Source organism: Columba livia, chromosome 2, assembly GCF_036013475.1.
Source record: "Columba livia isolate bColLiv1 breed racing homer chromosome 2, bColLiv1.pat.W.v2, whole genome shotgun sequence".
In the NCBI taxonomy this organism is placed as follows: domain Eukaryota; kingdom Metazoa; phylum Chordata; class Aves; order Columbiformes; family Columbidae; genus Columba; species Columba livia.
In genome coordinates, this window is record NC_088603.1 from 42,848,999 (window position 1) to 42,862,204 (window position 13,206).

General features: G+C 39.4%; 1 protein-coding gene across 1 annotated transcript in view; it reads left to right on the plus strand.

Annotated features, from left to right (window-relative positions):
- The window catches only part of CMC1 (C-X9-C motif containing 1), a 46,396-nt gene extending 35,234 nt beyond the window's left edge, over positions 1-11,162 (plus strand). The window contains exons 3-4 of the mRNA XM_065055132.1: positions 7,827-7,917; positions 9,353-11,162. Of these exons, the coding sequence (XP_064911204.1) occupies positions 7,827-7,917; positions 9,353-9,467 (206 nt within the window). The 3' untranslated portion in view covers positions 9,468-11,162. The remainder of the gene's footprint in view (positions 1-7,826; positions 7,918-9,352) is intronic.
- Positions 11,163-13,206: the final 2,044 nt, after the last annotated feature.

Consider the following 13,206-nt stretch of genomic DNA (forward strand, 5'->3'; position numbering starts at 1 on the left):
TGAAAAGACTGGGAGGGAGGATAGATCTTTAGCATGGTGAATATCCCTTCCCTAAAACTCCTGGATTCCTGGAATCATCTGTTCCAGGACAGATTCCCCCAGCAGTATGTTGGAGCTACAAAAGCTGAAATGGAGCAGCTTTTTTGGGGGGGGGTGGTGATAAGCAGGAAAAATGAAAGTATGTCATTATTTTTATGTTATGGCAAACGAATATTTGTGGAGACAAAGTATTTGATCTGGTAACAGAGGTTCACGTGAAAGAATCAAGGTTATTTTATGTCAATTTTCTCTTTGCCCTATATAAGATGCATTTAATTATTTCATGCTATCTTCCTCTATTCAAATTAATCTGTCTTATATATATTGTTGCTCGAATTAGAATAATTCTTTAATCAGCTGTGTTATGCATGCCATAGTAGACCAGAATAGGAAAGCTACTCCTGGCATACTGACGATGCCTGTATTTTATTTGTTATTGTAATTTAAAAGTAAAATCAGAAATATTGATTTCTACTTGACTGGAGAGATGATTTAGTTTGAATATCAGACTGATCTTAATCAGGTGAGAATTAATTGAGTTGGAGGTATTAGATATTCAGTGATGTTAACTGAACCATGATCAATCTACAGAGAAGCTTTCTTTTATACTGTGTTGGAAATATCAAATAGCTTGTACTCTACAATGTACAACAATCTTTTCATGTTCATCCTACTACTTCCTCTGGCTCATTTAATGCACCAGTAATCTGTTCTCTGCATACTGAGCAATCTTCAAAGTAACAAGCTAATAAATCACGATTTAATATAAAATTAAAAGCATAATAACTTCACCATAAACTATTGCTGATTATGTTTTGTATCATTTTAATGTTTTTGTACCCATTTTACAAACATAGATTTTAAAATCTTGTCCTTGCTTACATGTTACAGGGAACTGTTTCCTCCTCCTTTCACCATCGCCCCCCAGATCCCCATTGTTACTTGCGCATCTTTTCTGCACCCAGTGGTAGAGCTCAAGGAATGACCCCAATGTTGGACAAAACTATTTCCTTTTTTGTGTAAAGGAAAAAACCTATCCCAGGAATAGAACATAAACCTGGTCTGGATCATAATATGAGTTGGTTGTTTTTTTTTTTAAATTTTAAGAGTGTGATAGCAGTATCATAAGTGTTGAGAAAATATAAATGGTGAGATAACACCTCTGTAGGACTTTCTCTTAAGTAGTAAAATTGTAAAGTCTTTAAATAAACTAGAGCCAGACCTGAGAGGATCAGTTTATGTTGATAATGGAGAATATTTCATTTATGTTGTGTACAAGAACATCTGCAAAATACTTACATAATTACGACTGATGAAACTACAGTTCTAATATTATATGAACTGCACAGCTCTTGGCATTCTGAGTCAATCTGAAAGTGCCATGTATTGTTATAATCTGAATCTGCAAAAAATGAACTTTCAGAAATGGCCTTCCTGCTACATACAGTTCATACACTGAAAATAACAGTGATGATCTCTTGGCATTCTTACATATCAACACAGTTTCAATGCAGCTGGCTGGCTGGAGATAATCCCAAACACTTTTTGTTCTTCGCATTCTTTGGACATGGAAAGACTTCCATATTTGCAGAAAGAATAAGTTAAGTATCTAACATTTTAAAATATTTAAGGTATATACACACAAAAAAAAACCCCACAATCAAAGCAAAACCCAAACAACTTTTAAAAAAATCCCCTACAAATACAATCAGCTTGCTGATTGGCCCCCTTTAGTAAATCACAAAATAATAAGAAATTTATAGTTAATTCTTGGGACAGGGTGTTGCAGTTTTTTTCATAAAGCTTTTCCTTTACATAGATGTAACTGAAACTTTGACAGTCCCACACACCCATTTTGCTGTTTCATTTTGAATGCAGCACAGTGAAGAGACCAACCTGCCGCTCCTTGGGGCTGGAGGGGTGTTGCAGGCTACATGAAGAACACCTGTATCTTAAATAAGGTGCTTTCTTTTTGGTGTCCCCTGTTTGTAGTTTTGCAGACACTGAGATTAAGAATGTTAATGGTGTGGCAGAAAACCTTTATGCAGCAGAGCTGTGGCTCTGTGTTAATGCCAGATGTTGGTTTGTCTCTTTTAGTCAAAATGCGACAAGTTTTTATTTCCATCATATGGGAGCAGATATTTCTTGAACTTGTGAATACGTTCTGAGATTAAGATGGGCAGTACCCTGGCTTTTTATTTCTTTTTATTTTTTTTTAATTAAGAAGTGTATGTATCGGGACACCTGTTGGTGGACCCCCACCAACTTTCTTGTAACTAACTTTCTGATAAAGCAGCTGATCATTTAAAATTTGAAAATCAACATTTCGCTGTGATGATTGTTGCATGTGCCTCTCTGACTGCTTGGAAAGGCGGGGAAATCATTTATCCACACTTTATTCTGAGGTAAGCAAACTGTTACCCAGTTGCACTTTTTTTTCCACCTGCTTTCCATATTATGTTTTATAATAGTGAAGTTATAGAACAGAGTTGGGTGAAAATTCTATTAAAAATATTCTTAGATACTAACTATTTTTCAGCAAAGATTTATGTGGACTGTAAATATCTTTGTAAACGAAGTTCTTTACTGTGTCTAATTCTAGCTAATTATAAAAAAAACTTAATAAGAGTGGTCTGTAACTTAAAGCACTTCTCAGTTGACCATCAAATATACTAAGAGTCAGATCTTCCAAAATAATTCTTGATACCTCCAACATTGTTTGTATAATTCTACATCTGAACGGAATTATACAATGACTTGGAATAGGATTTTTATAAAAAGAAAACCACAGATGTCCAGACAGCTTTAGAAAGCATTTCAGGTGGCTTTTAAAAGCTTTTTCTTCCATTTTTCTGCAACCTTATTTGTGCAGCTGGTTTCCTCCTTCTCCATGTCCTGCTTTCTCAAGTAGGCAAGTCGAGACAGGGAGACGCAGTGAATGCTGCTTATGGATCCTGGGCAGCTGGAGATCTGGAGGTGCCAGGGACCAAACTCAGCAGCTTCCACGAGGTGCTCCCTGCTGAAGAGTCTGGCTATGAAAGGGCTCACTCATCACTGACTGTGGCCACAAAGCCCTCGTGTCTCTCCCTGAAAATCCTGGGAGCTGAGTGGTCTTCCCATTGTAGGCATATATGTGCTAGCATGCCATTGTAGACAGGTGAGGACTGGCAAAACTGAATTGCTCTGTATTCAAACATGTGTTTTCAGCTTTTGTTCAGTTGAAACCAGACCTTTGTCCTGGCAAGGATGCCATTTGGTACGTTGGTTTAGAGAATGTACTAAATTGCAAGCTTGCCTTAGCAGTCACAATCTCTCTATCTGGCTATAATGGCCAAAAAGTAATGAGACTTACATTTTCAGAACTGTGCCCAAAACTCATTTTGGACTTGCCTTACAACAGAAGCACAAGGCTTTTTTTCTGAGAGAGAGATGAAGAAGATGAAATCTGGCCTCGAATCAGTGATGAACTGTTCAGTGAACTATTTCTGAGCTGTAGCCTCCAGACAAGCTCTTCGTTCTGTGTGCATCCCCTTAGACACAGCCTGTGGCACCGAGAGGAGCCTGTGGGGCCAACCTATGTCAGATATGATGTCATGAGCCATAACTGCAGCAAGTGAAAGGGGGGTCCACAGCCGGTTTCCGTGGTAACTGGTAGACACCTGCAGCTCGTTGACGCAGTTCTGGATCTGCCCTTATCTGTGCATAGAGCATTCAGTGATGCACACGCGCGCCTGCCCTGGCAAAGCCTCATCACGGTTCATTTTATGGAGGACAAGGCTTTATCCCCTTTCTAACAAGGCATTTTCACTCCTGTTCTGTTGAGCTCTGACCCTTGTTTTATTTAGCTGGTGTTTGTAAATAATTAGGACAACTTCTATTGTTTGTTTGAAACGTTTTTTTCCATTGTGTTACAGTCTACAATGAATTTGCAGACTGGCCCAAATTTACATCTAGTTTTGCTACTGCCTGGGGGTCTGTTTTGGTAGCTCGCTGCTTGCAAGGGGGAAGATGATATTACATCAGTGCACAGATTTGTAAAGTCATGGAAAACCACTTGCTACAGTTGTAAAGGTTGGATGATGCACAAGATTTCCAAAAAACTCAATTCTGCTCTGAAAGAGCAATTAATTGTTCTTTGTATCATATGTAGTCTATGAGGAAAGAGGTTCCTTTTAGTGTGAGAGCATGTTCCCTCACATTCTGATTACCGCTTTTAGCTGCTGAGGTGTTAAACTACAATAGGTTTGTAATCAGATCCTTTGTATCCGCTTCTGTTGTGGTATCTTGCTACAATGCACCCTGAGGCTTTGGTCTATGACACAGATTTTGCTTGAGCGAGGAATGAGCGGTGATTGGTTTTTTTGTTTGAGATTATATCTGGAACTATTGTGCGCTGTTTGTGAGGCTGTTCTTCAAACCAGTAGTTTTAGCAATCTTTGTGCTGCTCAACATTGAGATGTTTTGTTTCATGAAAGAGTTGTGAGCAAGACAGAGCATAATTAAAAATAACATTCTCTAGACTCCTATAAGGTTTCTGCTAAACATTTGTAGCTAAGCCTGCCTTGCACCACACTCCTTAGGTGGCTGCCAAAGGGATTTTAAAGGGCTGGAAGTAAGAGGAGAGAGGACTAATCAAGTTTTGTGTGCTTATATGAGGATGCCCAATATGCTTTAACCTGCTCCTGTTTTCCCCTTTGTTGTTTAGCATCAGCAATGCTAAAGCTGGATAGCTGGAAGCGGTTTTATCACTTTGCAGCAGTGCCTGGCCAGGTACCGCAGGTGGGGCCTTCGGAAGGCAGGGAGTGCTGGCAATTGCAGCGCAGGTCTTGTTCACTGGGACATCACGCCTTGAACCAATCAAGACTGGTGAGCTAACAAGTGAGAGGGACCTCCTGTTGTCTTCAGTGGATTTTTTACTTCACAGCTTCCAGAAGGAATGATTACTACAAAAAAGAAAAAACAAACAACAGCGCAGCACTTAAGAAAGTGCCTGTAGAGAACAGAAATCAAACTGGTCACTAGACAAACCATAAGCTCTCAAAGGCTTCTAATGTTTTTCCCAGAAAAAATAAAAAAGGACATTTTTAGAAATGTGATAATAGGTATGATTTTTCTGAGATGCTGATGTAGGGACATTCAATGTAAACAGTCCAGGAAAGAAAAGAAGAAACATCAGATCACCTTCAAAAGCCAAAGAAACATGTTGATAACCTAATAACACATTTCTCATGTTGTTCTGAGCTTACACCGCTTCATAAACTCTGGCTATCCAGAAGTATCCTCAAAGTTGTGTTTGTGAAATTGCGTGATTTTAGGTCTAAACTAAAACACATACCAGACAATATCTTAGAAATTTAGTATGGGTATGTCCCAACTAGTAATTAACCAGTTAATTTAAACCCATGTTTTGCCTACTTTCCTCTGGTACATTTTCAAGCGACATATGGTGACATTGCCAGTGTTTAACATTAGGTGCTGTGTTGAAGCACGTTGTAAGTGTTCATCAATATATGTTCAAAGTAGAGAAGACATTTGCAAAGTTTTGCGAAAATATATGTAAGTTTGGCAGTGTAAGGACAGTTTATGCTGTTATCAACACATTCAGCAAACAGTTATATTTTTTTTCTAAGTTATTTTATCAAAAGTCTAATTAATGTAGTCATGGGCAAGCAGATTAGCCTCATGTAGGGGTTGCTTGCAGCTGTTGGGTCACTTTCAGCTTTAAGTCCTGTTAGTAGTGTCCAGGTTACTAGAAGGTGAATTTTGTTCCACTGAGGTCCACGATTGCTTAATGTCCATTTGGGTGGCCGTCTGCTACACGCAAAGGGCAGGATTGCCCTTTTATAGGCACAACTCTCTTTTTTTATTTAAGTTTTGATGTGATGGAAGTTAGATCGTCGTACAGGATCAACAGTTACTTGGTAGGCAAATCTGAAACTTCAGCTAAATGTCTTGAAAACATACAAGGACAGGTACGGGACTGCACTACAGCTGGTACGTTTAACAGTCGTGCCCATGTCTTCACATGGTCAATAACTTGGAGGTGTTTGAGTTGCTGGCTTGTTTTCCTGCATGACTTTAGATGTTGTATTGATACTGTGCTATTAAAGAATGGAGGTGATAAAAAAATTGCTGCTTGTGTAAATATTACATATCTGATTGCTGTTTACAGAAAGTGGAAGATTCTAGTGTGAGTACACAAAGTACAGGGTTTTGGACAAAACAGAGTAAGAGCAATGCATTGAGCATATATATACATATGATACTCATCTGTGCATCTACTGGATGTACGTAAAGATACTCAAGGTACATATACCTTGAGTATATAGATAATGTGATTTACCCTTTGTATGATGTAGCATCATTAAGTTTGGGTGTTACTGGGTTGGCTGTAGGTTTTGCTAGAGATGTTCCAGAATATAACAATTTCTTTGTGCCCTAGATTTGCTGGATAGTAAATCACTTCCAGGAAAAGCTCAGAAGAGGAGAAATGGCTGGAACTCTGGAAGGGGACACAGCACATCTGACTTTGTTCTTGACCTGGCCACCAGTTGAGCTTGGACAACTGGCGCTCTCTCTCTCTTTCTTTTTCCGCCTGTTAAACACAGATGTTTACTTACTCAGACCCCTTACAACAAAAGAGTCTGAAGTCTCCTGATAGGAATAACAGCTAATTCTTACCTAGTTTATTATTTAGTGAAATATCTATACAGGGTGCTAGTAACAATGGGACATAATTTGAGTTACTCCCAGATAAAAACCACACCCTTAACCATGACTTTGCTTCTCCTCCAGCCCCCAGTGCTATTTCTTTTTCAGTATCTCAGTGACTTGTTTTTAGGTCTTGAGACACTTAAGACTGATCGGATACTTTCACTTCATTGAGCAGATGCAAGATCGTTTCTCTTGGGAGGAGGCAGATCACTGCCTCTCCTCCATTTCATATTCTCTTGTTCTTAAACACCAGAGATCATGATCCCAGAAACTTAGTGTTTTTCTGGGCAGTGCTCTTTATTGGCCATTTGGACTTTGAAGAAACTCCGTATTGAAGTGCTACAGGCCACTACACAACACGGAGAAGACACAGAGAAGACAGCAGTCCTTCTGGGAGCACTGTCGTGCCATGGAGAACAATGTGGCACTCCTGGCAGAGAAGCTGCTGGAGTTCCCCTTGCGCTCCCAGGAGGGATTTTTGGAAATGCCAGGAAGGAACCATGACCTTACAGTTTCTTATCTCCTGTCCCAAGGGAACCTTCACAAGAGTTGAATGCCGTGGCATTCATTTGAGACAGTCGTTGCTGTCAGCGCTTCTGACCTCTTAATTTGTACATGCAAATGTGCTTCAATAACGTCAAAAACTTCCATTGCAGAGGAAACGCGAACAGCGCTGGCTTACCTAATACTTCATGCTTCCTTTTGTTTTGCTGTGGTAGACCTAAGTAGTCAGTATGAAAAGCAAACACAAGAATCATGGATTTTCTGCAAGAATAACTTCAGAAATGTATTGATATTAGCAATAGCAGTATGTGTGTGAACGTGTTATACGATAAGAGGGGAGAATCTCAATTAAAACCTTATTGCTAAGCAAGTGACAAAGACCTCACAAACAGTGTGACACTCCAGGCCAAGTATGGTTATATTAATAATACTAATAAAAAATCAGATCTGGTCTGTGAGGGGTTGGGTTTTTTATCTAGAATAATATTCGCCTAGGAAGATTTGTTTATCAGTGGTCATTTTTCTAACTTGAGTTTGTGGTTGGTTTGTTTGTTTTTCTGTTTTCCCAGCGTTTACTAAATGCTGTCAAGAAACTGGTCTTCTTATGGTGGTGAAGTGTCGGCAAGAGAACTCAGCACTGAAAGACTGCCTGGTTGGCTAGTAAGTCCTTCATGAGTTTTTGCTGGGGTTTTTTTGTTGTTGCATGACCTCTACTAATCTAGAAATGAGGAGAAATCTTAAATCTTCTCAAAAAGGTTTTGCAAGATGAGTGAATTTGATGTATTTTTTGGAAGTTGTATCTTCACTTTATTAAAAAAAAGTGCTGGTCAAGGCCTTAACCAACAAGATATGATCTCCTTAATGAGGCTGTCCTGTGGCTGTAAAGACTCTCTTCTTGACTGAAATGGTGAGGGATTTAGACTTTAAGCCCAGATGACATGTAGTTCCTGAATTCACAAGGCTGAATTACATCAGTGGGGATGGGGCTGAGCAGTAGATGTGCCTTCATACCCTGTTCTTGAGGCAGGATAAGTTTGTTTTGATTTTGCTTCTTGAACTGTTTTTTTTTTTAAGATTTAGTCTTTGTCCTGAAAGCGTCCTGCTGTTGTGAACAGCAACAGCAGCAGCAATGGGAAATGGGTAGATATTAGAGAGGTCAACTTGGTGCCCTTGGGGATTGAAACATCACTTTTGGGAGTCCTCATTTATCCCCAGGCCCAAGTGTGAGAGTCTTCAATTTCCCAGGATGAGAGTTGGGCATTTTTTGAGTTTGACTGGGAGGAGAAGGGAGTTGGTTTGTGTTTTGGTGGAACGTGTGTCCTGCCCTGTTAAACCCAAGATTAAGATTAAATGCCTTTAAAGTAGTGACGGTTATTCTCAGGTATTTGAGAACTGATGAAAAAACATGTGCAGCCAAGCAAGACTTGAAGTCTAACTGCAGTGAGAAATTGCTGGAGTTATTCAGTTTTACTTGTCTCTATATATAGCCATGCATTAAACTTTGCCCACACCCCCCCCCTTTTTTTTTGTTAACAAAAAACTCAATGACACCAAAACCCAATACATACTACTGAAAAAAATGTTTACTGTTTGAATAATTATATTTAAAATGAAAGTTATGAGAAAAATGAATTTAAGTTAATGATCAAGGGCCTGCATGGTTACGGTTCAAGACACGCACTTGAATGTCTTCCCCATAGTTGCTTGGGTGCATAAAAAGTTCAAGTGTACTCCAGCAAATTCCCACACTGAGGAAGCTAAATGCACATAATAACAAATTATTTAGCTGAACTGAAATGCCAGCTGTTTTTCCCCTTTTTCTACCTTTCCTCTTCATGGCTTCACTGTAGCGGCTTGAATAGGACTATGCCTGCAGAGAGAGCAATAGCATGAGAGAATGCAGACCAACTTAATACTTAGAGTTGATGAAGATAACTTTAACCACTTATGTACTTTATTTAAAAAAAGGTGTTTTATTATTGTAGCAGGCACATTTTCTTTGGTTGTGAAAGGAAGATCAGTTAAGAATATTCATGCAATATCTGTTCCACATTCCAAAATGAAAATCAGTATTATGTATTTGTTTGTCTTGTAGCTATTCCGATCCATTATTCTACGAAGAATGCAAAACAGAATATTTGAAGCAAAGAGAAGAATACAGAGCAACTGGAATTAAGAAAAAAAGACAGAAGCTTACTTCAAATGTGTAGTTAAAACTTAGAATTAACTTTTCAGATTTTATATCCAATTTTGATTTGACTTGATTTAAACAGACTTAAATCATCTGTACCCCTCTGTGTGGAACTTAACCAAAATATGCAAAATGAGATGAACAGAGAATAAAATAATCTCTGAATTTGAAAGTAATTTTTTTCATTTTCTGTAATTAAAGCTATCACAGTTTGCAAGAGAAGTTGCAAAGGTCCCTTCCTCTGTCTGAACCTGAGATTTCATTACCAATTTACAAATGACCTTTTGGAATTTAGAGCTTGTGTCTAGTTAAGTGTGACAGGCTACATCAAAACTTCAGGGGGTATAACTTAAGCTGTATTAATGGATCAGAAATTGAATATACTTTAAAGCTGGTCTGTTTGTCACCTGAAGCTGAGGGTGTATGGAGATGTTCTTGATGCTCTTATTAGAAGAGAAGAGTGGCAAATGCAGAAGAGCTTCTTGGACCAACTTGATTTATCTTTTTCATGAAAATGTTGAGTCATACAAGAGCCTGATAGTACTTTTGCCTACCCTGTGACTCGTTTTCAGAATTGTCAGAAGAAATGGATGCCCTGTGCCCGTGTGTGGTCCAGACTGACTGTTTTAGAGGAGAAAACTCATCTGATCTAGACCTTCCCTGTGGCTGGGGGAAGGCACGTTGAAGGCAAAATCGTGGAGAGCAGTATCCTGCCTGGCTTTCCTTTTTCAGAGTGAAGCATTGTAGAAGCTTCCACACTTCAGGAGTGCACTCGCAAAATTAGTACAGGTAGTGGTGAATCAACAACTCCACTAGGTATGTAAGACGCAGGTCTCTTCTTGCAGAAATTAAGTGTAAGCAAGTCCCTGTGTAAAAAGGGGCATACAAAGGATCTTTTGTATGCTGATATGTGACGCTGCCTAATTGTCAAACTCTCAAATGCATGAATGACTTCACTAGAGATAGCCCAAAATAGTAATATAAAGTTTTACTCACTTTTTGAAATTAAAAAAATTCTTTACAAGTAAGGAAGGGCTGCACTTAGAACACTTACATGGTAACTGTAATGGCCTTATTTTACGAAGTAAAAAAGGTTTTTTACCTAAGTAGTAGGATTTCTTACTTTTCCTATCAGAACATGCAAAATTTGGCTTACTTTAGTAGTGTTTTACCACAAAACCAGTCCTGCTCTAAAGCTGTTCAGGTAGGAAATGCAAGTCAGACTTTCAGACACATGTATGTGAAATGCTGGAGTTCATGTTGCAGATTATTCCTTGCCATTTATTCTGTGCCATTCTGTACACACTGTACGTGAAGGACTGGAACAACCCACTTCTGTGCCGATAACCAAGCTCTGCTGTCAAGCCTGGAATTGTACACACCGACTGACGCTGCCAACCGTGCGTTTCTCTGTACCTGCACTGTGGGGTGTGTAAGGAAGAACTGGGTTATTGGCAGCTCCTCCTTTGTTTAGCATGGCACGCACTTAGCACTGGGCTTTGCCCTTGGCTCTGGCATCAACTTCCTCTGTAATACACCCATGGCCTTAATTTGTTGTTTCCTAGTTTTGATTTGATTTCACACCTTTCACTTCCTTTACGTCTTCTGCTGTATCCTGTATTTAATTGCATTTACATCTTGCATTTAAATTGTAAATGAAACAATGAGTACTGTGAAGTGACAAACTTGAACTAGTAAATTGCTTTTGGTTTTCTTTTTGTCTCGGCTGCAACCTCTCTTTCCTGTGCAGGTTAACAGTGAGCAGCCCCAGATTGGAATCAATGTCAGAAAACGTCAATAGTATTGACAAAGCCCTCAGCTGTGCTTCAGCAGTGAACTGGCAGCTTTTTTCTTTTAAATAGCACTTTTATTTTGTCAGAAGTTACCTGTGAATGATGAGAGCTTGGCCGTCTTCCCCTTAGTCCTTCCACCACCCAACGAAACACAACCCGGTACCTGCCCGTGGTTGCTGTGAGGAGCCAGCAACAGGCGATCAGGAAGGGACCCAAGGTGGGTGCAGACATGCAAAACTTCATCTGGCCATCTCCAGCTAAAGCAGGCATTGCAACTCTTAATTAGGGGTCTCTAGATGTTTCTTCATGTGTTTTTTTTTTTCATTTTGAAATCAGTTCTGCAGGATTCTTAAACATAATTATTCTGAGTAGGAGTAGTGACCGGTGGAATTTATTTAGGTCTGTCTCCAGTGTTTTCAAGTTACCTTATTAATATAAAAAGCTTACCCAAGTGCAGAGGCAGGGACTAACTCAAGTATCAGTGCCTCTTTGTAGCACATGGGAGAACCTGGCAAGCGCCCAGGACACCTGCATTTTTCACTTGAGATTATGCTCTTTCGGTGTATTAAAGCTCTTTTCAAACTCCTGAGACGGGGCCCCTACAAATGTGGTATCTACAAGGAAGAAGGAAAAAGATATACGCTTATTTAAATGTTTGCTTTTATAGAGTAAAACGAAAACTGGGAGGAGAGATGAGTGGTGGTTTGTAACTCAGAGGGTTTTCAAAGAGGAGCAGAACTACCTATGGCTGCAGTGAAACATTATCCCTTGAGCCAGAACTGTTCTGCCTCGCATCTAGTACAGCCACACCGCTCCTCGAGGAACTCCTGCAAGTAATTCCTATGTTCTCTATTTACTCTGCTGGTCCAAAAATGGTCAAATACAGTTGAAATCTAAGTGTTCTATCTAGTTAAAAATCAGTTCAGCAATAGTAAGCACCTTGTTCTTTCTTTCATGTTTCTCCCCTGGCTCAAACATCCGTACTCAAACACCATCACCTTACCACTTAGTTATTGTATCTTGATGTTTGACCCACTTTGTCTCTTCCATCTTAAAATATAATTAAATGAATTCTGCTGGACACTGATCTCAGTTAATATTTACTACAGAGAACTGTTGTTTGTTTGTTTGTTTAAGATATGGTTCAACTGCAGCTCAGTTAAAATCAGGGTTTACCTTTAGTGCTGAAGGGAAACACCTTACTGCTCTGCAACCCCTGTTCTTCACAGGCCCTGGCTGGAGATCAGAAGCAAATGCAGGCGAGTTGGTCCAGTGCCGCAGCTTTGCACCGCAGCTTCTCACTCTTCCTTCACCAGGCCACAGCATCACTGAAAATACAGGTGCCCAAGTGTAGGAGCCTCAGAGTCTAATCCAAGTTGGTTTTGAAATAGAATTAAATCTGCTTTACGTCACGGGTATAGTTCATATAATACTTACCTGGGGCTGTGTTTGTTATATTACTTGGCATGGGTGCTGTCTCACTGTAACTCCAGCATGTGTGCAGTGCTGCTCTCGTCTTTTTCCAGCTGTAAAAATTGGACTAGGCATTGCAGCTAATTTGGGAGTTTGCTTTCTTCAATATGGCCAGTTCACATAAAAGGAAAACTCAGCAGTTGTAAAGCAAATAAACTGGCAAGGAGACTGAAATATTTTTTTTAATCCACTCACTTCAAAATGAACACATTGGTGGAAGTAGATGTATGAGTCATTCGAAGGTTAGTCAGTCCAGTTCTCCAAATATCCAAACGCGTATTCATCAGTTTTCTATACACTCAAATATGCAAAGCAAACACCTCCTGCCCCAAAAGGTGTATTCTGTTTCTGTTAAATAGAATTAATGCTTTTGTGAATTAAGAATTGTCAAATATGTGGATTGGGTGAAGTTTTTAAATGTTCAGTTTGGATCCAAGTGGTATTCTTTGTGTGTGTGTGTCATTTAACATACTTAAGGACTTTGGTCCTTAT